General features: G+C 33.4%; 1 protein-coding gene across 1 annotated transcript; it reads right to left on the bottom strand.

Annotated features, from left to right (window-relative positions):
• Nucleotides 1–22,534: 22,534 nt before the first annotated feature.
• LOC123572266 (keratin-associated protein 21-2-like) lies at nucleotides 22,535–22,842 on the bottom strand. Its single transcript, XM_045388013.2, has one exon. The coding sequence runs from the start codon at nucleotides 22,783–22,785 to the stop codon at nucleotides 22,564–22,566; it is 222 nt and encodes a 73-aa protein (XP_045243948.1). The 5' UTR covers nucleotides 22,786–22,842; the 3' UTR covers nucleotides 22,535–22,563.
• Between the last annotated feature and the right edge of the window lie 4,404 nt (nucleotides 22,843–27,246).

The following is a 27,246-nucleotide window of genomic DNA, read 5'->3' as shown; positions in this document are numbered from 1 at the left end:
AATGTACAAAAATAAATGTGCAAAAATCACAAGCATTTCTATATACCAGTAATAGAGAGCCAAATCATACTAAACTCCCATTCACAATTGCTACAAAGAGAATAAAATACCTATGAATACAACTTAAAAGGGATGTGAAGGACCTCTTCAAAGAGAACTACAAACCACTGATCAAGGAAATCAGAGAGGACATAAACAAACAGAAAAACATTCCATGCTCATGGATAGGAAGAATCAATATCGTGAAAATGGCCATACTGCCCAAAGTAATGTACAGATCCAATGCTATCTTCATCAAGCTACCACTGACTTTCTTCAAAGAATTAGGAAAAACTACTTTAAATTTCATATGGAACCAAAAAAGAGCCCATATAGCCAGGACAATCCTCAACAAAAAGAACAAAGCTGGAGGCATCACACTACCTGACTTCAAGCTACACTACAAGGCTACAGTAAACAACACAGCATGGTAGTGGTATCAAAACAGATATATAGACCAATGGAACAGAACAGAGGCCTCAGAAATGATGCCATACATTTACAACCATCTGATCTTTGACAAACCTGACAAAACAAGCAATGGGGAAAGAATTCCCTATTTAATAAATGGTGTTAGGAAAACAGACTGGCCATATGCTGAAAACTGAAACTGGACCACTTCCTTGCACCTTACACAAAAATTAACTCAAGATGGATTAAAGACTTAAACATAAGACCTAAAACCATAGAAACCCTAGAAAAAAACCTAGGCAATACCATCCAGGTCCTAGGCATGGGCAAAGACTTCATGACTAAAACATCAAAAGCAATGGCAACAAAAACCAAAATTGACAAATGGGATCTAATTAAATTAAAGAGCTTCTGCACAGCAAAAGAAATTATCATCAGAGTGAACAGGCATCCTGCAGAATGGGAGAAAGTTTTTTCAATCCATCTGACAACAGGCTAATATCCACAATATACAAGGAGCTTAAACAAATTTACAAGAAAAAAAAAACATGAAAAAGTGAGTGAAGCATATAAAAAGACACTTTTCAAAAGAAGACATTTATGCTGCCAACAAACATGAAAAATAGCTCATCATCACTGGTCATTAGAGAAATGCAAATCAAAACCACAGTGAGATACCACCTCTTGCCAGTTAGAACAGTGATCATTAAAAAATCAGGAAACAACAGATGCTGGAGAGAATGTGGGGAAATAGGAATGCTTTTACACTGTTGGTGGGAGTGTAGATTAGTTCAACCATTGTGGAAGATAGTGTGGCGATTCCTCAAGGATCTAGAACTAGAAATACCATTTGATCCAGCAATCCCATTACTGAGTATATATCCAAACGACTATAAATAATTCTACTACAAAGACACATGCACAAGTATGTGTATTGCAGCACTATTCAAAATAGCAAAGACTTGAAACCAACCCAAATGCCCATCAATGATAGACTGGATAAAGAAAATGTGTCACATATACACCATGGAATACTATGCAGCCATAAAAAATAATGAGTTCATGTCCTTTTCAGGGACATGGATGAAGTTGAAAACCATCATTCTCAGCAAACTAACACAGGACAGAAAACCACACACCACATGTTCTCACTCATAAGAGGGAGTTAACAATGAGAACACATGGACACAGGGAGGGAACGTCACACACCAGGGCCTGTCGGGGCTGGGGCGCTAGGGGAGGGATAGCATTAGGAGAAATTTTACATGTATATTGTACATGACGGGTCAATGGGTGCAGCTAACGACCATGGCACATGTATACCTACGCAATAGACATTCACATTCTGCACATGTATCCCAGAAATTAAAGTATAAAAAAAAATTAGTTTTAACATCCAAAATTAATTAGAAGTTTATCAATTAAAAAATGTCTTTGCAACATGAATGAATAATTTTCCTCTCCTTTAAAGTAATCATGTGAATTCACAACATGCACTCTCCCAGCAATTTTAGAGTGAGCACTGCTTAGGGAAGGGTCTTTTGAAATATAATTGTAACCATATATAAAATACAGCTGTTTTCTATAGTAGTTTACATTTTTGTCTATATTATCAAAGTGAAAGTATCATTTTTGTGCTCAGTTTCACAAGTTTGGAAGCCTTCCTACATTTTCCTGTGATCTATAGAACTCTTCAGAATTGTCTCTTCCTTGAAGTCTTTGAAGCTATCTGGACAGCTTTTAGGGGTGGGTGTTGAACAACTTCCTCAAGAATTTCATAGATATTAAACTACATATATTTCCTATCTATTTTAGCAACATTCAGCAATTTAGGTCTTCCTAGAGAAAATACATTTTTCCAGATTTTAACATTTTTAACATAAACCAATAGAAAGTATTACCCAATAATTTTGACTTCTCTGTCAGCTGGCTTTGTCTTCTTACTTATCCCTAATTTGTGTGCTTGGCTGTTTTTTTCCTTCTTTGAAAAACCACTTAGATATTTCTACCTTAGATTTATACTTAGATTTATACTTATATTTATACTTAGATTTTGTACCAAGGTACAAAAAGCTCTTGGATTTATTATACTTTATACTGCTTTTCAGTTTTCTATTCATTAATTTTAGCTTAAATTATTATTTTCTCCTGCTTTCTTATGTTCATTTTTTCTTTTGTAAATTTTCAAATTCAATAGCTTTTTTGTTCCACTTTTTTTCTTATATAGCAAGAATGTAATAAAGGTGCTTAATTCTATAACTTTCCTGTGAATACAGCTTTGGCAATATACCAGAGGTTGTTATATGCAGTCTCCTCGCTTATTAAATTTTATTTTCTTCTTTGACTACAAAATTGTTTATTTTAACATTTTTAATATTATTTTTCTTCTGTTATTTATTTCTAGCTTTCTAATATTGTTCCCAGTGTCTGTAACCTACACTAATTCTATCTTTCGGAATATATTTATGTTCAATTAAACAAAAAACTTACAAGTGCTTAAAAGATTTTCTGTAGTGGATAGAGTTTATTACATATTCTTGAAATCTTTTTAATTTCCCATTCATTTATCTCTGTTCAATATAATCTTTCAAGGACTAAAGGAGGCAATTAGTTTCACACTAGTACTGACTTTCTGCCAATATCTCTAGATACAATATTTACTTTGGTTTTGACTTTATAGGTTTCAATACTATGTCACTTGTTGAGTTACATTTCAGTAAAATATAAACCTCCTTTGTAATTGTTTAAACATGTCACATTTATTTAAAGTTTCATATTAAAATTGCAAGCATTTTTATATTTGTTCCATTTGATGACTAATCTTCACTTTTAATTTTTAAGTTCTGATTTATTTTTACGTGTGTCTCATAGAAATTATGTAATAGTATTTGTAGTTTGCTTTTGTATTTACTCAATTTATGTATTTATTTGAAAAGCTAAGTTTGTCATGTATATTTGTAGCTTACTTCTGTCTCTGAATATAAGAGTTTTATTTTACATCCTTCTTTTTGGTGTCCTTTATTTTCTCTATTTTGCTTTATAGTCTGTGTTTCTTCTAATTCCAACATCCCCAAATTACCTTATTTTTATTGTTATATTCACCGAACATTTTCCTAGTTTTCTAATTATTTTTACTCTTAGCACTTAATTTATTTCTGTAGGTTTTAGACATATGTTAATTATCTATACTAAACTGTATATTTAAATGGTTTTAATATTCAAATTACCCATTGGAACCAAAGCTCTCCTATTTATGAATTATTTGTTTTATTCAACCTTTAGTTGAGTAATTATAGCTTCAAGTAGTTTTGGGGTTTTTTTATTGTTTTACCTTGCTTTGTTTTTCCATTTTCCAAGTTACATTAGTAATCCTTCCTGGAGGTTTGCATATTTGAAAATAATTTAATGTTATCTCAATCGATTAACAATATTGGGGTAAGGTTAAAATTCTTGATGTAGCAACTCTTTTCCTCAAGATATTGTAGTTGATATTCTATTTCCTTCTGATTTCCTAGCTATGGAAGAAAAGGACAGAATTGTTACTGTTCTCTTTAGGTGACTCTCCCTAGTCCCATGTAGGTTTCAGTTTATTCATGAAGTTCAATAATCCCAGTAAGATATGCTTTCTTGTTTCTGCTTTTCATTTATCTTGATGAACTTTGACAACTCTTGCTATCAACATATTTAATTTTTTCAACTTAATAAAATTTTCATCTACTGTACCATTGAATGTTTTCCTTTCTTTTTTTTTTTCAATTGTTTTCATTGAAAATACTAGTTATACTTATTTTGGAGTACCATCATCTTCTGGACAACATCTAATTGGATGCTATCATCTTCTGGTCACTTTGTTCACCATGACTATTTATTGGATTCAATATTATATTTTTCATGTCTATCCTCTATCACTGATACATTTTTATTCATATTATTTTCTTTCTTTCTTCACTTCAAGATTTTTACTGATATTATTTCTTCCCTCACTTTCTTTTCTAATTCTACAAATACCTTCTCTTTTTTTAATATTAATATTATACTTTCCAATTCTGTGAAGAAAGTCATTGGTAGCTTAATGGGGATGGCATTGAATCTATAAATTACCTTGGGCAGTATGGCCATTTTTACAATATTGATTCTTCCTATCCATGAGCATGGTATGTTCTTCCATTTGTTTGTGTCCTCTTTTATTTCACTGAGGAGTGGTTTGTAGTTCTCCTTGAAGAAATCCTTCGCATCCCTGGTAAGTTGGATTCCTAGGTATTTTATTCTCTTTGAACTTATTGTGAATGGGAGTTCATTCATGATTTGGCTCTCTGTCTGTTACTGGTGTGTAAGAATGCTTGTGATTTTTGCACATTGATTTTGTATCCTGAGACTTTGATGAAGTTGCTTATCAGCTTAAGGAGATTTTGGGCTGAGATGATGGGGTTTTCTAAATATACAATCATGTCATCTGCAAACAGGGACAATTTGACTTCTTCTTTTCCTAACTGAATACCCTTTATTTCTTTCTCTTGCCTGATTGCCCTAGCCAGGACTTCCAACACTATGTTGAATAGGAGTGGTGAGAGAGGGCATCCCTGTCTTGTGCCAGTTTTCAAAGGGAATGCTTCCAGTTTTTGCCCATTCAGTATGATATTGGCTGTGGGTTTGTCATAAATAGCTCTTATTATTTTGAGATACGTTCCATCAATACCGAATTTATTGAGAGTTTTTAGCATGAAGGGCTGTTGAATTTTGTCAAAGGCCTTTTCTGCATCTATTGAGATAATCATGTGGTTTTTGTCTTTGGTTCTGTTTATATACTGGATTACGTTTTTTGATTTGCATATGTTGAACCAGCCTTGCATCTCAGGGTGAAGCCCACTTGATCATGGTGGATAAGCTTTTTGATGTGCTGCTGAATTAAGTTTGCTGGTATTTTACTGAGGATTTTTGCATCAATGTTCATCAGGGATATTGGTCTAAAATTCCCTTTTGTTGTTGTGTCTCTGCTAGGCTTTGGTATCAGGATGATGTTGGCCTCATAAAATGAGTTAGGGAGGATTCCCTCTTTTTCTATTGATTGGAATAGTTTCAGAAGGAATGGTACCAGCTCCTCCTTGTACCTCTGGTAGAATTCAGCTGTGACTCCATCTGGTCCTGGACTTATTTTGGTTGGTAGGCTATTAATTGTTGCCTCAATTTCAGAGCCTACTATTGGTCTATTCAGGGATTCAACTTCTTCCTGGTTTAGTCTTGGGAAAGTGTAAGTGTCCAGGAAATTATCCATTTCTTCTAGGTTTTCTAGTTTATTTGCGTAGAGGTGTTTATAGTATTCTGATGGTAGTTTGTATTTCTGTGGGGTCGGTGGTGATATCCCCTTTATCATTTTTTTATTGCGTCTATTTGATTCTTCTCTCTTTTCTTCTTTATTAGTCTTGCTAGCGGTCTATCAGTTTTGTTGATCTTTTCGAGAAACCAGCTCCTGCATTCATTGATTTTTTGGAGGGTTTTTTGTGTCTCTATCTCCTTCAGTTCTTCTCTGAACTTGGTTATTTCTTGCCTTCTGCTAGCTTTTGAATGTGTTTGCTCTTGCTTCTCTAGTTCTTTTAACTGTGATGTTAGATCTTTCCTGCTTTCTCTTGTGGACATTTAGTGCTATAAATTTCCCTCTACACACTGCTTTAAATGTGTCCCAGATATTCTGGTATGTTGTATCTTTGTTCTCATACCTTTTCTTATCTCAATATAGTGACTTATTTAATATGGTATTGAGTTGATCTTCTTAATTTTTTTTTTTTTTTGGTGTTAAGTAGTATAGTCTAAATTTTTCTTCTGGTTCCTAGTGTTAATGATTTTCAGAAATATTGTTCTGTGTATGTTTTTAGTAATATATTAATCTTCTTTATTGTTGCAAAACATTTACAAAAGTCCCACGCTGTTGTGTCTTTTTTTAATTCTTTTTGGGAAAGTTCATTCGAGGTTACTATCTTTCATTAAGTCTTTTTTGTTAATCTGGAAAATACCCAAATCTCTTCCATCTTCATATCTGGATTAAAACCTGCAATTTCACCACCATCTTATTCTAAATTTTTTCCTTTTCCTTTCCTTCAGTGCATTGAAATAGTTCCAACTATGCCAAAGATATTTTAAAAATAAATGACTTAGGAAAAATACAGATATCAATATATTTGTGGAAAAGGCTGACTGGCTTATGTAAAATTGTTACTAATTATGCAATTTATGCTAAGTAGAATTTTAAAATCAATGTTAAAACCCAGGAAGCTTGTAAAAGACCTTAGATTTAGAAATATTTGCTTGAGGCAATTTGCTAGGCTTCTGAGGGCAAATATTTCAAATCATGTTATTGCTACTGCAGTCTCTCTTCACTACCGCACTAAAGCTATCTATGAGCCCTTATTTCTTACCACAAAAGCTGCCAGTATAAAAATCAAAGCACAACAAAGAGCAAAACATATTCTGTCTCCTGCTGTAAAATGCACTGTGAGTGCAGATGTACCTCCACTTTTAAGTGTCAAGAACTAAGCAGAAATTTTGAAATGTTTGAGAATGGATGCTTAATTTTACCTAAAACCAAATAAGCAATACTGTAGTTGATTAGTTTATAAAAGGTAACCTATTATTGCCTTACAACCAATAAATGATTATGTTATAAAAGGTAATCATTCATTGGATTACAACAAATAAATGTTCTAAGATATACAAAAAGCAGACTTCCTATCACAAAGGAAACTTTATTAGAAATCTCATTCTAAGCTCCTATTCTTAGAACATTATCATGATCACAACAATGAGAATCAACAAATACAAGTGGTTTTTTTTCGAATGTCTGTTTTTATAATATCTTCCAAAAATAAAGTATAAATTCTAAAAACTGAAATCTCTTTATTGATATGCAAGTACTTAGCAGTAAAATGTTTGAAAGTGACTTTCAAACTTATATTGTGAGGAAGAGTATTTACATACAAGGACGAAGAAGGAAACTATATATAAAAAGATGAGGTCAAATATACAGAATGTGTTGGAATTCACAATCTGGGATGAAAATAAATGGCACCTTAGGTCACCAGATAGTCTATAACCAAAGAAACTAGAACTGTATGGACAGCAAGAGAAGACTCCTTCCCCACAGACTCAACAGGAGCCAGAGGCACCACTTTCACCAGCACTGCCCAAGCATGCTGGTTGGTTTCCACACCTCCCTGCCAGCAACAACTGTAAAAACTGTTACCTGTCTGATGATAAATAAAATTAAAATAGTACGGTTTATTTTATTTTGAATTTTCCTAACCACGAGTGGATCTGAATATCTTAATATGTTTGGTCTATTGTACTTCTCTTACATAGAATGTCAACTTATAATCATCTGCCTATTTTTCTATTGAGTTATATAACTTTCTATATACTAAGACATTGATATTTCTCTATTATCCCCATTGATCTATGTTTTCATTCATAGCTACTAGGTTTATGTTCATGATGGAGGTCTCCACTGTGTGTGTGTATATGTATGTGTGTGTGTATAATGCGTGTGCATTTGTAACTGTGCATGTTGTGTGTGGATGTGGATGTGTACTCCCTTGGTTTTCTTTTTTTGCAGAGGGCTTTTTTTATTTTCATTTTGCTTTGTCTATCTTTTCACTTCACTTTTTATGTTTAAACTGTTAATCTTTCTGCAATATTTTTTACAGATAGTTTAACTGAAGATCCACTTTTATTGTTTTCTAGATGGAAGGTCAGTTGTATTGGCATTATTTCTCAAATAATTATTTTTCACCATGTTATATTGTACTATAAAGTTGACCTTATATTCTCAAAAAAACTCAGATGTATTTCTAAAATATTGTTTATATTCATTTTTATTTTTCTATTCTTAAACCAAAACAATATTCTTATTTCTCATGAGAGTCCTTGAGTCCTGATAATGTATTTTATGTACATTTTGAATAATTTTATTGAATAAAGAATCCAGTAGATGTCTTAATTTACATATCAATTTAGGAGATTTAAATTTTATGATAGATCTTTCCAGTCAAGATGAAATCTGCATTTCCATTTCTTCAGCTCTTTTTTTTTCTTTCATAAGATATTCTATTATAGTATTGTGCAAATTGAGTAAGTCTTTGAAACTTTCTTTTTAGCTTTTCCTGAGCATTGTGTAGTTATAGCACATTATCAAAATCATCTCCATTTCTAAATGTAGGTAAGCAGAAAATCTTTTTAAACCTATTTTTCTGGTGCTCATACATCTTACAAATTTTCTGATTAATTTTAGTATTTTTGTTTTACTTTAGTAGCTTGAGTTTCCTTTGCACATAAAGATATAATCATCAAAAAGATTATTTCTTTTTTCCATTTTTTTTCCTGTTATTTTATTTTCTTCTCTCTTTGCACTTGATAATGATGTTGGCAGCTGCTAACCCTGTCTGCTTCTTAATAATAACTAAAATTGCTTTATTATTTGGCTGAAGTAGATAAAAACAGGCTGCTTTTGCTATTTGGTTAAAATCCTTTATTATATTTAAACAGTTTTCTTCTATTGTATTTTATTTCAAATATTTCAAGGTAAGAATTATTTAACTCTATCAAAGACTTTTTCTCACCTAAATATGCAATCTGAGCCATAGTTGAAGCTTACATGTCAGTTGTAACCTTCAGAATTTTGAAAAAGGAGGCACATATCAATTTTCAGAAAGCAGCTATTGCTCTTATGAAGATTTTCACTTTAATCAAGGATATCTGAGTTTTGTTTGCCATATAATATTAATCTTAGAAAAATGTGTGCATTTCTGCAGTAGAAATTTACTCATCTCGAAACATGTCCTCAATGACAAATTTTCATGATAAATTTGTAATAGTGTTTCAATGTCTAACTACATTGATTTACATCCCAGTTGCGTTTTATATCTCTTGATCTTAGAGTAAATTTAACATTCTGATTCCTGGTACTGATTCTCCTATCTTCAGAATATCCCAAGTAGTAATTTTCAGACTTATTTTCAAATCCTTGCTTGTCAGCATTTGCCACAATTAGAATATTGAAAATATTTAAGGAATACTGTTTTGTTTTGTTTTTTCTATTTTGAAGCCTTCTTTCGTTTTGGTTACAATTATTTCCCAATGAAAATTCATTTCCCTTGCCTCACGCCAAGATTGCAAAAATTAGTTTTCCTAAATTGGTTGTTCTACTTTCAGGATTTAATGTCTTTCTAGAAAATTTTAATTCAAAACTAAACTTAAATATGTTACGATTTTTCATAGCATTTTTAGTTACTATAAAAACTTTTAGGTTCTTTTTAGTCCCATTAAGTATGGTTACTTCCCCTACAAAATATAGTGACTGAAGTGCTATCCCAGCCTCTCACTGTGGATGCCAGGCAACTTTCTACAGCTCGTTTGTAATCAAGTTTCTGATAGCCACTAGTCTTTGCATCTTTAAAAACTACACTACATTTCTCACTCTCAGACTAATTTACAATTTTTTTGGCGGGGGGAGGAATGGAGTTTCACTTTTTTGCCCAGGCTGGAGTGCAGTGGCGCCATCTCAGCTCACTGCAACCTCCACTTCCCAGGTTCAAGCAATCTTCCTCCTCAGCCTCCCAAGTAGCTGGGATTACAGGCACCCGCCACCACGCCCAGCTAATTTTTGTATTTTCAGTAGAGACAGGGTTTCATCATGTTGGTCATTCTGGTCTTAAACTCCTGACTTCAGGTGATCCACCCGCCTTTGCCTCCCAAAGTGTTGGGATTACAGGCGTGAGCCATCACTCCCAGCCTACAAGTGTTTATAAAGTGGAAAATCTTCTGAAATTAGAGAGAACTGGGTCAGAATCTTAGCTCCACCATTTATAAACTGAACAAACATAAAAAACATTCTTCAACTAATTGAGCATCAACTAAAAATGTATGTGATAATATGTACCCCAATCATTTGTTCAATTCCTATTAATTGAACATTAATGAAGAAAACAAATACAAATCCTGAGAAAATTATCTTAATGTTAAACTAACTGCAATGTGATGAAAGCATTTGATACACTAAATTATTGCTGAGACCACTGCATCAATTCACTGGACTTATAATCATAATATATATTCAATTCCACAATTATGGAAAGTGTATATCTACTACTTGAAAACATTCTGTTGGAAAGCATTCTATGATTTTAAATGGAAAACAATTGAGATCCTTATTTCAAATTTTGATATCACTGAAAAGATTAGTATCATAGGAAAAAAGGTCATATTGAAGAGTATGACTATTTTGCTTATATTCACAATTTTAGATGTTACATCTGGAGATTTAAGAAAATATAAATGTTAATTATAGAACATCTATCACTAATTACAGGGAATATGTCTTAGAGTCCTGTGCATAAATGTATTAATTAGTCTCTTTAAACTCTGATTACTGCTTTCCCTTTGCAGCCTCCCAGAGAGCAAAGAAATTCATTATAATGAAGAGTTCTTACAAAAATTCACATTATGCAAATTGCCTTTGGAAATATTATGAAATGTGAACCTCCCAAAAACTTTGAGAAGATATTTTATCCACATTATATGTAAGAAAACTGAGTTTTAAGGAGCAATTGTGTTACTAAACCAAAGTAACAAAAGGAATAAGTTGCAAAGAAATACGCCATTCAATACATAATCCTGGCAAATGATCAGCACCTCAACTGTCCTTGAAGAGTTACCAGAATGAGATGACTGTTTCCCAGGGCAACTGAACTATTACCATATTATATCTCGTAATCTCTCAGCATCCCACTGTGAGTAGGTCGCTATATCCCTTCAAGAACTGAAACAGACCATATTCGTTATAGCATTAATCCCTGAACACATTTATGAGTTCCTCTGCAACGGCTTTACTGATCTTGTTCCTCTTTTCCCTGCTTTGAGTCGCATCTTCTGTACAGACCGCAGAAATCCAGAAATACTGACTCTAACAGTAGGTAGATGCTTCAAAGCTCACTTTGAACGGGATATACTCCTTCCTAACTCTACAACAGAATCAGGCATAATTTTTTCTGACTTTTTGAGTCACATTATTCTTATTCATGTTGCCCTGACCCAACCTTCAATTATTTTTTATTACAGAATCACTAAATTACAAAGTAGAAGTGAACAATGTGAATGAATTAATTAAGCCCAAGTTTTGAATGCACATATTTACTCAGACTTTTCTAGTAACTGAAGATGCAAATTCTTCAACAACTTCAGGATAGAAATGTTTACAAGACAGCCTATTCCATTTTCACACTATTCTAACCTTCAAAAAAGGTTTGTTTTTTTATTTCTTTTTTTTTTTTTTCTGAGACAGGATCTCACTCTATCACCCAGGCTGGTATGCAGTGGTGCGATCATGGCTCGCTGCTTTTAACCTCAACCTCCCAGGCTCAGGTGATCCACCCACCTCAGCCTCCTGAATAGCTGGGACTACAGGTGTGTGCCACCATGCTAATGAGCAAAAATGCTAATCTTTGCATTTTCTTTCATAAACATGAAGTTTCGCAGAAAAAAACAATTTATCTTGTAAAATTTATTTGTCTTTAGATTCTACCCATTGAATCTTGTGGTCTTCAGTGGAAACACAAAGCAGAATAAACCTAATTTTCTGTCTCACACACACACAAGAAGTCTTCAAAAAAATGCCAAACAACATAAATGTAAAACAAGCATGAAACAGAGTACAGAGATAAACTCACATACATGTAATAACACAGAATAGAGGTGGCACCACCAACCAATGACAAAGGGTTTAGTAGGTGGTGTTAGAGAAGCTGGCTCAATACGGTGAAAAGGGAAATGAGAGCACCACATATAAAGGTAGGCTCCAGCTGGATTAATGATCTAAGTGTGAGGTGTAAAACTTTAAAAATAATAAAAGAAAATGTAGCATATCTTTGACATAAAAATAAGGTAGATCTTCTCAAAAAATAAATCATAGATTTAAAATGTTTGTTCAATTATGCACAATATGAGCAAAAATAAATGACAGTTTTGGAGATATTTGCAGTGTCTAACAATGACAAGGAAATTTATCAAGAATATACAGTGAACTCCTACAAATCAATAAGAAAAAGACAGAAACCTCAATGAAAAAATGGGCAAAGGATATGGAAGAGAAACTATGAAGGTTAACACATATTGGAAGAAATGACAACGTTCAAACCCGTTAGTAATCAGAGATATGCAAATTAAAACAGCAAGATAACTTTTTACTCCTCAAAAAGACATTAAAAGGGGATATAAAACAATGTTGGCACATGCTTGAGGACATATAAGCTGCAATTTGGCAGTTTGGACTGGTGGAGACATCCTTAGACTAACCTGATGATACTTACTAAAATAAAATATAAACACATCATTTGTCTCAGCAATTCATGTTTTGGATTGATTCTCATAGAAGCCCATGGGAGACATGTTCATTGCACCAATGCTGTGCTGAAGAGTCTGGGTGTGATTAAGTGTGCATCATTGAGATCCTGAATGGACAAAATCTTGTGTATTAACCACATGGAGTACCAACCAAAAATTAAAAATAATAGTTTAAATCTACACATAATAGCATAAATGGGCCTTTCAACACAAATAGTGCTGAGAGAGAAAACGTCTTCAGAGGATATAAAGTAACACCATTTACATAGATTTAAGATATTTAATAAAATAACCAACTTTCTTGGGACTTCGAAAACATGAATAGGGATGGTTGCATATGAGATAAATTGCAATATGGCTATAAATGAGAGATGAAGGTGGAAACCAAAAATAAATAGAAGAGAATAAATAAATTATTATGTTAGCAAAATATTAAAACACAGAAAGACCCATGTGTGGGCAAACAATAACATTACATGAATAGGGGAGTATATTAAACCTCTACATTTCAAGAAAAAATTTAGTGAAGACATCAGTTGTGCACCTGCCCAACTAAAGTTGATGTAAGGACATATATTAATTTACCTAAGATTGTGCTTGCTCAGCCTTTTGTCCTTTCCTCTTGATCCCCAAGACTTATAAAATTTGGGCACACATTCTTGGCTGACTAGCACAATCACAGTCCACAACTTTTTTTTTAATTACCCATCTTCAGCTAAGAGTGGCCGCAGAACACATGTGTCCAAACAGGGCAGTCAAAAGTCTTCCAGGAAAAGTTTACCTTCCCCCCAACAAAGGACAAGGATTTTTTAAAGACCTGATGATATAGTATATAAATACCTATATTTATTTTATCCCTCTGTATCTGGGGATTCTGCAACCATGAATTCACTCAAGCACAGATAAAATTATTGGGAAAAAAATGACAAAAATAAAAACCAACAATTAAAAATGATACAAATAAAAAATAATTCAAATATTCACATAGCATATTCAGTATCATAAGTAATCTAGAGATGATTAAAGTATGTGGGAGGAAGTTCATAGTTTATATGAAAATACTATGCCATATTATATAGGAAATTTGAGCATTTGTACATTTAGGTATCTAGAGGGCTTCTGGAACCAATCCTTCATAAATACCAAGCAATGACTCTATGACTGTGTGTGTGTGTAAATTAATGTTTTCATGATAAAATTTTAATAATGATCAAATGCCCTCAGAAAATTATCATGTGATTGACCTCAGTCCACCTTGCCTGATGCATTTTATACAATAATGTTTTTGTACAAATACACAATGAAACGGTACATCACAGAGCTTGGCTTCATAGAATATTTTGCAGCTCAGCAACCATGAAAATTCATTAACATGACTAATAATCTACCTCAGGAATATACCTATGTGTTAAATAGGAAGAAAGTAAATTTCTGCATTCCCAGATAGTCATAGGATTGCCATGAAAAAGTGAAGTCCATCTCTGTTTGGAAGTGTGACTATGTTACAGTTGAAGATTTCAGTACAGACGAGTTGTTATGAAAGAGACCTTCCTGAATCATGAGGTCATGTTCTAAAAATTATATGAGAATCACACTGATAGCCAATAGATATTGCCTCCTTTTGCTCTCTTTCCATTTTTAAACTTACACTTTAATTGACAGAAAAATTATATATTTATGGTGTACAACATGAGGTTTTGATGTATGTATACATCATGGAATGACTAAATCAAGCTATATAACATATGCACTACCTCACATATTTATCAGCTTTTTGTGGTGAGAACACTTAAAATCTGTTATCTTAGCCAATTTTAATTATACAATACAGTCTTGTTAACTACAGTCAACACGCTCTATATTATGTCTCCAGAACTTATTTATCTTACAATTGAAAGTTCATACCATTTGACCAACATCTCATCATTTTCCCCACTCCGTAGCTCATGGCTAACACCATTGTACCCTTCCTTTCTTTGAGTTTGATTTTCTTGGATTCCACATAGAAGTGAGATCTTGTGATAATTGTGTTTTTTTAACCTGGCTTATTTCACCTAACATAATGCCTTGCAAGTTCATCCATGTTGTTGCAGATGATGGTGCTCCATTTTAAGGCTAAAGAATATTCCATTGTGCATAAAGTTCACATTTTCTTTACCTATTCATTCACTGATGGACACTCAGGTTGATAGTTGATTCTGTATCTTGCACATTGTGAATAATGCTGCAAAGAACATGGGGGGTGCTGATGTGTCTTCAACAAACTGATTTTCTATTCTTTTTGATGGGAACTCAGCAATGTGATTACTACATTATAAGGATGTTTTATATTTAATCTTCTATAGAAACATACTGTTTTCCATTGTGACTGTACTAGTTTACATCCCCACCAATGGTAGAAGGATGGACTTTCCTTAGAATTCTAGCCAACACTTTTCATGTCTTCAATAATAGCCACTCTAAAAGGTATAAGGTCATAGCTCACTGTGGTTGTAATGTGCTTTTCCATGATTATTAGTGATGTTAGGCATTTTTTCCATATACTTTGGTCATTTGTGTGAGTTCAACTGAGAGATGCCTATTCTGCTCCATCAGATTATGTTTCCCATTCCTTTTAATCTTCAGGTTTGCTTTCCATGATTTCAGTCACCCACAGTCAACAGTGGTCTGAAAATATTAAATAATAAATTCCTGAAACAAAAATTCATCGGTTTCAAATGCTGTCTCATTCTGTCCCACTCAAACATTAATCATCCCTTTATCCAGAATATCCATGCTGTAGATGCTACTCACTCATTAGTCACTCAGTAGCTATGTCAGTTATCAGATGGACTGTAGTGATATTGCAGTGCTTGTGTTCAAGTAAACTTTATTTACTTAATAACGGCCTCCAAGTATATAATAATGCTGGCATAATGTTATTATTATTCCAATTCGTTATTAGTTGTTGTTTATCTCTTACAGTCCATGAGAATTTATAAATTAAACCTTATTATAGGTATGTGCGTAAGTATAGGGGAAAAAAAACATGTTGTATATACAGCTTAGAACAAACCAGAGTTTCAGGCATCCACTTGAGGTCTGGAACATATCCCTCAATTATAAAGGGGTACTACTGAATTGAGTTATTTGAATTTCTTATATATTTTCAATTATAAAGGGGTACTACAGAATCGAGTCGTTTGAATTTCTTATATATTTTGGGTATCAAATCCTTATGAGATATGTGGGTTGTAAAAATATTCTTCTATTTTAAAAGTGTATTTTCACTCTGTTGCTTATTTTGCTTGCTGTACAAGAGCTTTGCAGTTTGTCATGATTTTCTTTGTGTGATTTTGCTTTTGTTGCTTGTACTTCTGGGGTCATATTCTAAAAATTATTGCATAGACCCTGTCACAGAGCTTCTCCCCTGTTTTCTTCTAGTAGATTTATAACTTCAGATCTTACTTTTAAGTCTTTAAAACTTTAATAGTTTCTTTTTGTGTGTGGTGTAAGATTAGGGTGTAATTTTTTTCTTCTGCATGTGGATTTTGTGTTTTCTCAGCACCATTTTTTGAAGAACTGTCCTTTTTTCTATTGTGGATTCTTGGCATCTTTATTAAAAATCAATTGGCCATGAAATGTGTTTAATTTGATTATGGGCTGTCTGTTCCATTCCAGTAGTCTATATGTCTGTTTTAATGTGAATACTATGCAGTTGTTATTATCACAGGTTTCTTGTAGATTTTGAAATCTGGTACTGTGTTGCCTCTGACTTTGTTCTTTTTACTCAAGATTGTGTGGACTATTTGGAGTCTTTTGTGGTTTCATGAATTTTAGGATTGTTTTCTCTATTTCTATGAAAACTGTCATCAGAATTTTCATAGGGATAGCATTAAGCCTGTAAATTGCTTTGGGTAGAATGGATATTTTAACAATATTGTTTCTTCCAATCCATGACCCATGGGATCTCATTCTGTTTATTTGTGTCCTCTACAGTTTTTTATACCAATATTTTATAGTTTTCAATATAAAGATATTTTGCTTAAATTGTTTAAATTAATTTTAATTGTTTTCAATTGTTTAAATTGATTCCTAAGTATTTTATTTTATTTTTGTAGCTGTTGTGATTGGGATTATTTTCTTGATTTGGTTTTCAATAGTTGATTGTTAGCATATGGAAATGCTACTGATGTTTGTATGTTCATTTTGTATCCAGCAAGTTTACTTAATTCATTTATTAGCCTTAAGAGATTTCTGGTGAGGTCTTTCTGGTTTTCTATACATAAAGTCATGTGATCTACTGAGATTATTTAGATTCTTCCTTTCATATTTGGTTATCTTTTATTTCTTTCTTTTGCCTAATTATTCTGGCTAGGACTTACAGTACTATGTTGAAGAGAATCAGTGAGTATCTTTGTCTTGTTCCTGATATTACAGGAAAAGCTTTCAACTTTTCACTGTGGAGTATTATGTTAACTATAGCCTATCATATGTGGCCTTTATTGTGTTGAAGTAATTCCCTTCTCTATCTAATTTGTTGAGGGTTTTTATTAAAAATGGATGTCGACTTTTGTTGATCGCCTTTTCTACGTCTATTTAGATGACCATATAATTTTTGTCCTTGACTCTGTTAATGTGGTATATCACATTTATTGATTTGAATATGTTAAGCCATCCTTGCATTCCAAACATAAATTACACTGGTTATATGGTGAATGATACTTTTAATATGCTGTTGATTTCAGTTTTCTAGTTTTCAGTTTTCTTGTTGAGGATTGCAGCACCTACGTTTATCAGGAATACTGTCCTGTAACTCTCTTTTATTATAGTGTTCTCCTCTAGATTTGGTACCAGGTTAATGCTGATCTTGTGGAATAATTTGAATGTATTCTCTTTTAATTTTTTTGGAAGAGTTTGAGAATGATTGGCATTAATTCTTCTTAAAATGTTTGATAGGATTCACTAGTGAAGTCATGGGTTTCGGTGCTTTCCTTCGACAGCAGATATTTTATTACTCATTCAATGTCCTTACTTATAACTGACATGTTCCTATTTTCTATTCCTTTGTAATTTACTTTTGACTGGTGAGTGTCTCTAAGAATTTATCCTTTTCTTCTAGGTTATCCAGTTGGCTGACATATAATTGTCAGCATAATAGTTGCTTATTATGACCCTGTACATTTCTGTGGAATCAGTTGTAATTTTTCCTCTTTCATTTCTGATTTTATTTACCTGAATCTTCTCCCATTTTTTCTAGTTAGTCCACTTAAAGACTTCTTAATTTTGTAATCTTCTCACAAAACCAACTCAGTTTTATTGGTTTTTTTTTCTGTTGATTCCTAGTCTCTTTTTCATTGAGATCTGCTCTGATTCTTATTATTCCTTACTTCCTTTTATTAACATTGGGCTTAGTTTATTCCTTTTATTCCCCTCAAGGTGTAAAATTAGTTTGTTTATTTAATATTTGCCTTCTTTGTTACTGTGAGCATTTATTGGTATAAAGTTCCCTCTTAGATCTGCCTTTGCTGCATCCCAAAGTTTTGGTATGTTGTGCTTTTCATTTGTTTCAAGATATCTTTAGTTTTCCTTTCTTTTTATTCTTGACCCATTTGTTGTTTATGATGATGTTGTTTAGTTTTTATATATTTGCACATTTTCCAAAATTCTTTCCATTACTGATTTGTTGATTCAAACTATTGCGGCTGGAAAAGATACTTAATATGATCACAGTTTTTTTAAATATATATTAAGACCTGTTTTGAAACACATTTCAAAACCAAAAAAAGCTTCTTAAATATGTTAAGACTTCTTTTGAAGCATGTTTTCTGTGTTTTGAGCAGAATTGTATTCTGCTGCTGTTGGATGAAATGTCCTATATATGCCTATTAGGTACATTTGCTCCGAAGTATAGTTCAGATCTAATGGTTACTTACCTATTTTCTATCTGAATAATCCGTTCATTGATGAAAGATATAATAATAATAGTAATAGTAGTTATAATAACACGATGATACAATAACAGTAATATTATATTGTAAATCTCTTCAAGTATATTAATATTTGCTTTACATTTTTAGGTGTTTCACATTGGGTACATATATGTTTATAATTGTTACGTCTTCTTGATGAGTTAATCCATTTACGTTATAAACTGACTTTTTCTTTTTTACAGTTTTTTTACATTTAAAGCCTAACTTATCTGATATATATATATATGTGTGTGTGTGTGTATATATATATATATATATGTGGTCCTTTTTGGTTTCAATTTGTGTGGAATACCTTTTTCCATCCTTGTTCTTCCAATGTGTATGTGTCCTTAAAAGCAACATGAGTTTCTTGTAGGCAACATTTAGTTGGGTCTTTGTTTATATATATACACACACATATATATATAAATATATGTGAATATATATGAATATATATGTGAATATATGAATATATATGTGAATATATATATGAGCATTTTCTTGTTTTCTGGTTGTTTTGTAGACCTTTTCTTTTCTTTCCTCCTCTCTGCTGTCTTCCATTGTAATTAGACAATGTTTTTATACTGATATATGCATTTCACAGTGAGTACTTCCTGGGATCCCTTCGATAACTGAAATAGATCCCACACATTATTGTGGTAATATCTTACCTCTCTAATGAGCTCTTCTGCAAGTGTATTACTAATCTGTTGTCTTTCTTTCTCCTGCTTTGGAAATCATTTTCTGCACAGACACTCAGCAATTGTTTAAAACTTAGTCTAACAGGAGGTTAGCCTCAAAACTCATGTGAAATCTTACATTCTTCTTCCTAACTCTATAATAAAGTTGAGTATCATTTCTTAGCTTTATAGGCCATATCATTCTTATCCAGCTTGCCTACAACTAACGTTCAATGATCCTTTACATATACAGTCCCAGAATTTCAAAGTAGAAGTGAATGATGTGGATAATTTAATTAAGTCCATGTTCAGAGTGCAGATTTACTCAGATTTTCTAGGGGGTGGAGATACAAATTATTCAATAACTTCAGGACAGGGATGCTAACAAGACAGCTTATTCCATCTTCATGCTGTGTTAGCCATTTGAAAAGTGTCTTATTTTGTTAAGTCTTCCTGCCTTTAAATTCTACCCAGTGGACCTAGTTGTCTTCAGTGAAAAAACAAAGCAGAATAAACCTAATTCTCCATCACACATATCCCCTCCATACAAAACCTTTAAAAAATGCTAAGAAACATAAATATAAATCAAGCATAGTACAATGTCCAGAGACAAACTCTTATATATGTGATAAAATCATAGACTAACAATGGTCACCACCAATCAGTTACAAATGGTGAGCTGTTTGGTAGGTGGTGCTGGGGAACCTAGCTCAGTATAGTGAAAGATGAAACTATATGGAGTCCCCCATATGCAGAGGTGGACTCCAGGTGGATTAATGATCAAAGAGTGAAATGTAAAAATTTTAAATTGACAGATGTAGAATATCAACGACATAAGGATAATATATATCATCTTTTAAAAAACTAAAAGTCAGAAATTATAGTTTATAATGTGGTGCAATTATGCACACTATTAACAAAAATAAACAAATGACAGTTTGCGAGATTTTTCCAGTGTCAAAAATAACAAGGGAATTTTATTAGGAATATACAGTAAATGCCTACAAATCAATAAGAAAGAGACAGGCACCTCTGTTTAGAAAATGAGCAAAGGATGTCGAAGAGAAAACATGAAGGATAATACATATGGAAAGAAATAAAATTGTTCACACCTATTAACAATCAGAGATACATAAAGCAAGGTGATATCATTGTCACTGCTCAAACAAGTGACATTAGCATGTTAGATTTAACAAATATTGTTACATATGTGAGGACATAAGAAATGCAATTTGGGGTTTAGATGGTGCAGACATCCTGGAGACTAGCCTGGAAATACTCAGTAAAATTAAATACGCACACATGATTTGTCTCAGCAGTTGAGATTTTTGGGATTGACTTTCATAGAAGCCTGTAAGGGTCACGTGTTCACTGCAGCAATGTTGTGCTGAAGAAGAGCTGGGTGTGATTATGTGTGCATCACTGAGAGAGCAAAAGGCAAAATCTTGTATATTAGCCACATGAAGTACCATATGGCAATGAGAAATAATAGTCTAAATGTACACATAGTAGCATAAATGAATCATTCACTGCAATTGTGCTGAAAGAAAAGGGGTTTTAATATATGTGTGTGTGTGTATATATATGTATATATATAATAAAATTTAAATAAGTTTAAAATATGTAGTAGAATGGCCAACTTTTGGGGGACACCAACAAGATGAAATGGGGTATTGCATATAAAATAACAAATTACAAGATGGCTAAAAATGAGACATGGGTGTGAGAATGGAAACAAAAGATAAATAGAAGAGAATAAATAAATTACTCTGTTAGACAAAAACAGAGAAAAAAGGGAAAGAGCTATGTGTGGACAAACAGTAATATGATATAAATAGGAGAGTGTATTAAGCTCAAACCTCTGCACTTGAAGAAAAATGATGAGTGAAGTCATAATTTGTACCCCTGCCCCAACTCAAATTGCTGTAGGTACATACGGCCTGAGGTTTTGCTTCCTCAGTCTTTTGTCCTTTCCTCTTGATCCCCAACACCTACAAACTTTGGGCACACATGGTTGACTGACCAGCAAAACTCCTGACCGCAACCTTTTTGTTCTTTACACACCTTCAGCTGAGAGTGGTCCAGTACACATGTGTACAAACAAGAGCAGTCAAAAGTCTTCCAGGAAGAGTGTCCCTTCCAAAATAAAAGGACAAAGTTTTAAAAGACCTGATGCTCTTCATCATTTGTCCTTAGTTGTGCAGAACGTTGGTCATACACAGCAACCACTTCAAAATCATGAGTGTGAAAGTCACTCAGCAAGGGTGGGGAGTGGTAACATAAAAAAGCCCTGATCCTTTCTCACCATCTTGAGCACTCATAGGAGCCTTATCTGCTCAGTCTAAGATTTCTTGTTTTACATGTTTCAAAAGCCATTAACATTAAAGTAATATTGTTGCTTCTTAGTTACCTTGACTTAAGTTCAACCAAGATAATCATAGCTGGACTAGTGCATTAACCTCATGAGTAGATTCCCTGTCTCATTCTTTGTTCTATTCTAATTCTTTTTTCATGCATGTTTTAAAGTTTTGAGCTTAATATTTGTGTTCATGTTTAAACAAAAATATACAGTAAACATACAGGGAATTAAGAAATAAGTAAAACACAATTATTTGGATTCGACCAATAAAATAACATTGTCTTATTTAAAGCTGTGGTCACACAACTTTTGAGGAAGCCACAAATCCTCAAATTAAGGAGACATTAAGGAGACCAGACTTCTTAGTGAGTAAGATCTTTTATTAAGAAAATTCTATTTTGTTTCCATTTTAGCATGCTCCAATTATATAGTCCTCTTGTGTTTCAGCAAATAGTCACAAAGATTAAGAAATGGCACAAAGATTAAGAAAAAAAGGTAAGAGTTTACGTTACAAAATTAATTACACTAGAAAATTAATCAGAATAAAATCTCTCTTAAGTGATGTGATGAAACTACTCAGTCTCCATCCACTGCAAACAGCTTCTCTTATATGCATTCAGATAGTCAGGGGACCATAGTCAATGTTTACTTAGATGTGAAGATAATGGGTAGGGGAGATTTCAATTGAACTTGATCTTGGAGAGGTCACTGCAAAGCCAAGGATGTTCTGTAGTGATGATTAGTAGCAAGAGGAATAGCATCTTCTGTAGCAAAGTGGTTGATAGTCACAGCAGCTAGAGCTGTAGCCACAGCCATAGCAAGAGCCAAATCCATATCCAGAGCGATATCTACAGCCAGAGCCATATCCACAGCCATAGCCACAACCATATCCACAGCCGGAACTCCAGCCAGAGCCATATCCACAGTCCCCAAAGGAGTTTCTGTAGTAGTTGCAACACATGATTTCAGGAGGTTAGATTTCAGTTGAGGTGTAGGAGGATATTTCTGCAGTGTGAGTGTCCTCTACTCTTCTAAGACCTTTATATACTTCCAGTGATGCATGGGTCATCCTCACATGGGCTCTATTTGCTCATTTTATAATCTAATCATTTGCCTAAAATGAGCTCATTCTGTGTACATCTACTTTCTTTGGAATTCATAATTTGCTTATGACTTCCCTAGGGATATTTTTATGCCTGAAAAGAAAACAAATATACAAGTTCTAAACACACAAGCTTATACAATCATAATTTTGTTTTCCATTGTTTCATTTCATAGCCATGACATAACACATCATCAAAATATGACTTAAGCTCAACCAAGACAGTCATTGCTGAACTAGCGCATTAACCTCATGAGTAGATTCCCTGTCTCATTCTTCATTCTATTCTAATATTTTTCCATGCATGATTTGAAATTTTGAGTGTGATATTTGTGTTTATATGTAAATATAAATATAAATAATTGGCATGATTTGAAATTTTGAGTGTGATATTTGTGTTTATATGTAAATATAAATATAAATAATTGACATACAAGGAATTAAGAAATATGTTAAATATAAGTATCTGGGTTCAACCAATAAGATAACATTGTCTTATTTTAAGTTATGGTCACCCAGCTTTTGAGGAAGCCACAAACCCTCCAATTAATGCTGATCCTGACATTAAGGAGACAAGACTTCATAGTGAATAAGGCCTTTTATTAAGAAAATTCTATTTTTGTTCTATTTTAGTACATTCCAATTATATAGTCTTTTTGTGCTTTTGCAAATAGTCATGGTACAAAGGTGGAAAAAAAGATGTCGGAATTCACATTTGAAAATTAATCAGAATAAAATCTCCTCTCTTCAGTGATGTCATGAAGCTACCCAGTCTCCATCCACTGCAAACAGCTTCTCTTATATTCATTCAGGTAGTCAATGCACCATAGTCAATCTTTACTTAGATGTGGAGACAGTGGATAGGGGAGATTTCAAGTGGACTTGATCTTGGAAAGGTCACTGCAAAGGCAAGGATGATCTGTAGTCAAGATTAGCAGCAAGAGGAATAGCATCTTCTGTAACAAAATGGTCGGCAGCCACAGCAGTCAGAGCTGTATCTACAGCCATAGCGAGAGCAAAATCCGTATCCAGAGCCATATCCACAACCATAGCCACAGCCTGTTCCGTATCCAGAGCCGTATCCACAGCCATAACCACAGTCAGTTCCATATCCAGAGCCATATTGACAGCCAGAGCCGTATCGACAGCCAGAGCCAGAGCCACAACCATATCTACAGCCAAATTTCCAGCGAGAGCTGTATCCACAGCCCCCACAGGAGATTCTGTAGTAGTTGCAACGCATGGTGTCAGGAGGTGAGATTTCAGTGGAGCTGCAAGAGTGTCCTTTACTCTTCCAAGACCTTCATATACTTCCAGTGATGCATGGGTCATCCTCATATGGGCTCTATTTGCTCATTTTACAATTAATGGCCTAAATTGAGCTCATTCTGTACACACCTACTTTCTTAGGAATTCATAATTTGTTTACAGCTTCCCTAGGAATATTTTCATGCTTGAAAAGAAAACAAACATACAAGTTCCAAACATGCAAGCTTATACAACAATAATTTTATTTGCCATAATTTCACTTCATGCTCGTGACGTAACACATCACCAAAATATATTTGACCTATAAATGTATGTTTATCATTCTATTCTTGTAAGGTCTAGGGAATCATCTATTAAATAAGGAGTTCTACTCACTGTTCTTAATATCATCATTTCTTCTTATCCATTCCTAACACTTTTGGTTTTTTATCACAATCACTTCAAATTACTTTTCAGGGATTTTGGACAGGGAATTGAGTATATCCACGTGGTACCTCCACTCTCTGAAACTCTCTACTTACCTCAGAAAAAAAAGCTTTTCCATCCCCTTCTTTTCCATGCAGGTTATGATCTTCTGTTCCTTCTTTGAGGAAAAAATGTTTTTAAACTTGTGATAGGTCAGTTATGTAAGGAGATATATCATTTATTATTTAAAAAACAAACTTTGCCAAGAATGCTAATTTAGAAAGAGGGTAAATCCTTGGTTCATAGCTTCTTTGTTGTTGAAATCCAACTGTAGGGTATAATCCTTAAACATATGTCATTTTTGAATTTACTCAGAGTACTCTCATGTTTGTGTTATATATCAGTGCTTCCCACTAAAATGTAATCAATCAATAATTCATTACTCCATCAAGTCGAATGGATGGGGAATGGCGAGATGTTGATCAAAGGGTACAAAATTTTAGTTAGTAGAAATCAGATTTAGCAATCCCTTGCACAGAATGCTGACTCTAATAATTAATAATGCATCATATATTTTTAAATTACTGAAACAGTATATTTTAAATGTTTTCACCACAAAAATGTATCAATATGTGAGAAATTTGACTTGTTAATTGACTTGATTTAATCATTTCACAGTATTTTCTTGATTTTAGTCACATTTACGTTCTTCAAAACAAAATTTTAATGATTTTTACGTGTAAGAAACTTTTTTGATATTTACATTATGGCATTAATAATAGTTGACCTTTCTGTAAATTTCCTGTTCATTCTTTCTTTAATTTCATATCTTCTCCTGTTATTTCTGTGATAAGTGAATTCATACTTCATGACTTTTCTTCATTGAGAACACTCTTATTCCTAAATTCTGGGGTTCTTGCGGTTGCTTCACCCTCCATCTTTGCTTCTCGTTTTACACACTAGAAAATCTTCAGATCTTCTCTGCTACTCCGATTCCAATATTATGTATATGAAATAACTCCTAAAACTAAAATTGTCTGTATCAGTCTGGGCCCAGTCAGGAGACAGAAATACACAGCAAGTTTAACAGGAAAAGTTTCACATAAAAATCATAAACTATAATAATAGAGCATTTTTAAGATATGATGAATCTATATGCTACTCCAAGACTGTGGGAGAATACTGAAGGAAAAATAAACTTAGAAAAGGTACTCTACCTTCTGGCTTAATGTATTGAAAAGTTGTTGTGCTATAGTTAACTACTGTATTGCATACTTTGAAAAACTTATTAACAGAGTAGATATCCTGTTAATTATTCCTACCAAAGAGAGCAGAGGAGGTATCTTTTGTAGATGATGAATATGTCTATTACCTTCACTGTTGAGATGGTTTCATGAGCATATGCATATGTCCAAATTCATGAAATTATATACATTACACATGTATACTTTTATATCAATTATATCTCAATAACATGAGGGATGTTGAGCTTTAGCCTGGCAAGAACCTTTATTTGGCCCTGTCGTTTGAAAAGTAGCACCATAAAGATTGTTCACCCAGAGTCCCCATGGGGCTCCTACCCAAACAGACACCCAGATTCCCTCTACAGGATGTCCCTACCCACTCTCCAGAGTCTGTCTGAGGCCCACGGCTTCCCAGGCCCCTACATCCCCACATCTCCAGATGTACATTGCTTGTTCACCAACTCTGCTTCAGAGGGTCACCTTCTGTCTCCCTGGTGACTACAGAACAAGTTTGATTATTTAGTCATTTAATGTTATCCAAAAGTTGCATTAGTGACAACATTCAAAATTTTTCTACCTATCTTGAAATATGCAATACATTGTCATGTGCTATAGTCACTCTATTATGTAATGGAACACCAAAATTTATTCTAACTATAATTTTGTACTCACAGTCAAAATAATTTTGAAAAGAAATCAAAGTTGAAAGCCTCACACTACCTAATGCTGAGTTACTAGAGTCCTGCAAAAAACAAAACTACATGATATTGATGAAAGAATGGGCAATAAATAAGTAGTGATTAAAAGAATAAATAAATCTAAGGCTCCACTAATAAACCACTTGCCCGAAATTCCAGGAAAGACGTAAACACTAAAGTCAGTGATGATTGTAGTGCAAAAAACCACAAATTTTTACAAAAATAAATGAAATGTTTATGGAAAAAAAGTGTAATTTCCACCAACTAAGAAGTATTTATGGATCAGCCATGCAAAATCTAATAATTTACATTTTGAATATAATTAGAATAAAATCTTCTGTCTCCAGGAAACATAATGGGAGCATTAATATCTTCTCAAAAACGAACAGGTTTGTTGAAGTAAAAACAGATAATATCCAATCCTTATATGAATGTAGAGATGTTAAAATGGGATATCCCCTGCGAAGAAGTATTAATCTTAAAATATTATTTCAAAGGCTGATTCTAGGATGATGCTCTAGTAGCAAGAGGAATAGCATCTTCAGTAGCAAAATGGTTGGTAGATACAGCAGCCACAGTCAGAACCAGACCCATATCCATATCTGGAACCATATCCACAGCCCCCATGGGCGTTCCCATAGTAGTTGAAACTCATAGTGCCAGAAGGTAAGATTTAGTCGAGGTACAGATGGATTTTTCTGAAG

The sequence above is a fragment of the Macaca fascicularis genome, chromosome 3 (genome assembly GCF_037993035.2).
Source record: "Macaca fascicularis isolate 582-1 chromosome 3, T2T-MFA8v1.1".
Lineage (NCBI taxonomy): Eukaryota > Metazoa > Chordata > Mammalia > Primates > Cercopithecidae > Macaca > Macaca fascicularis.
This window is presented reverse-complemented; position numbering and strand designations above follow the sequence as displayed.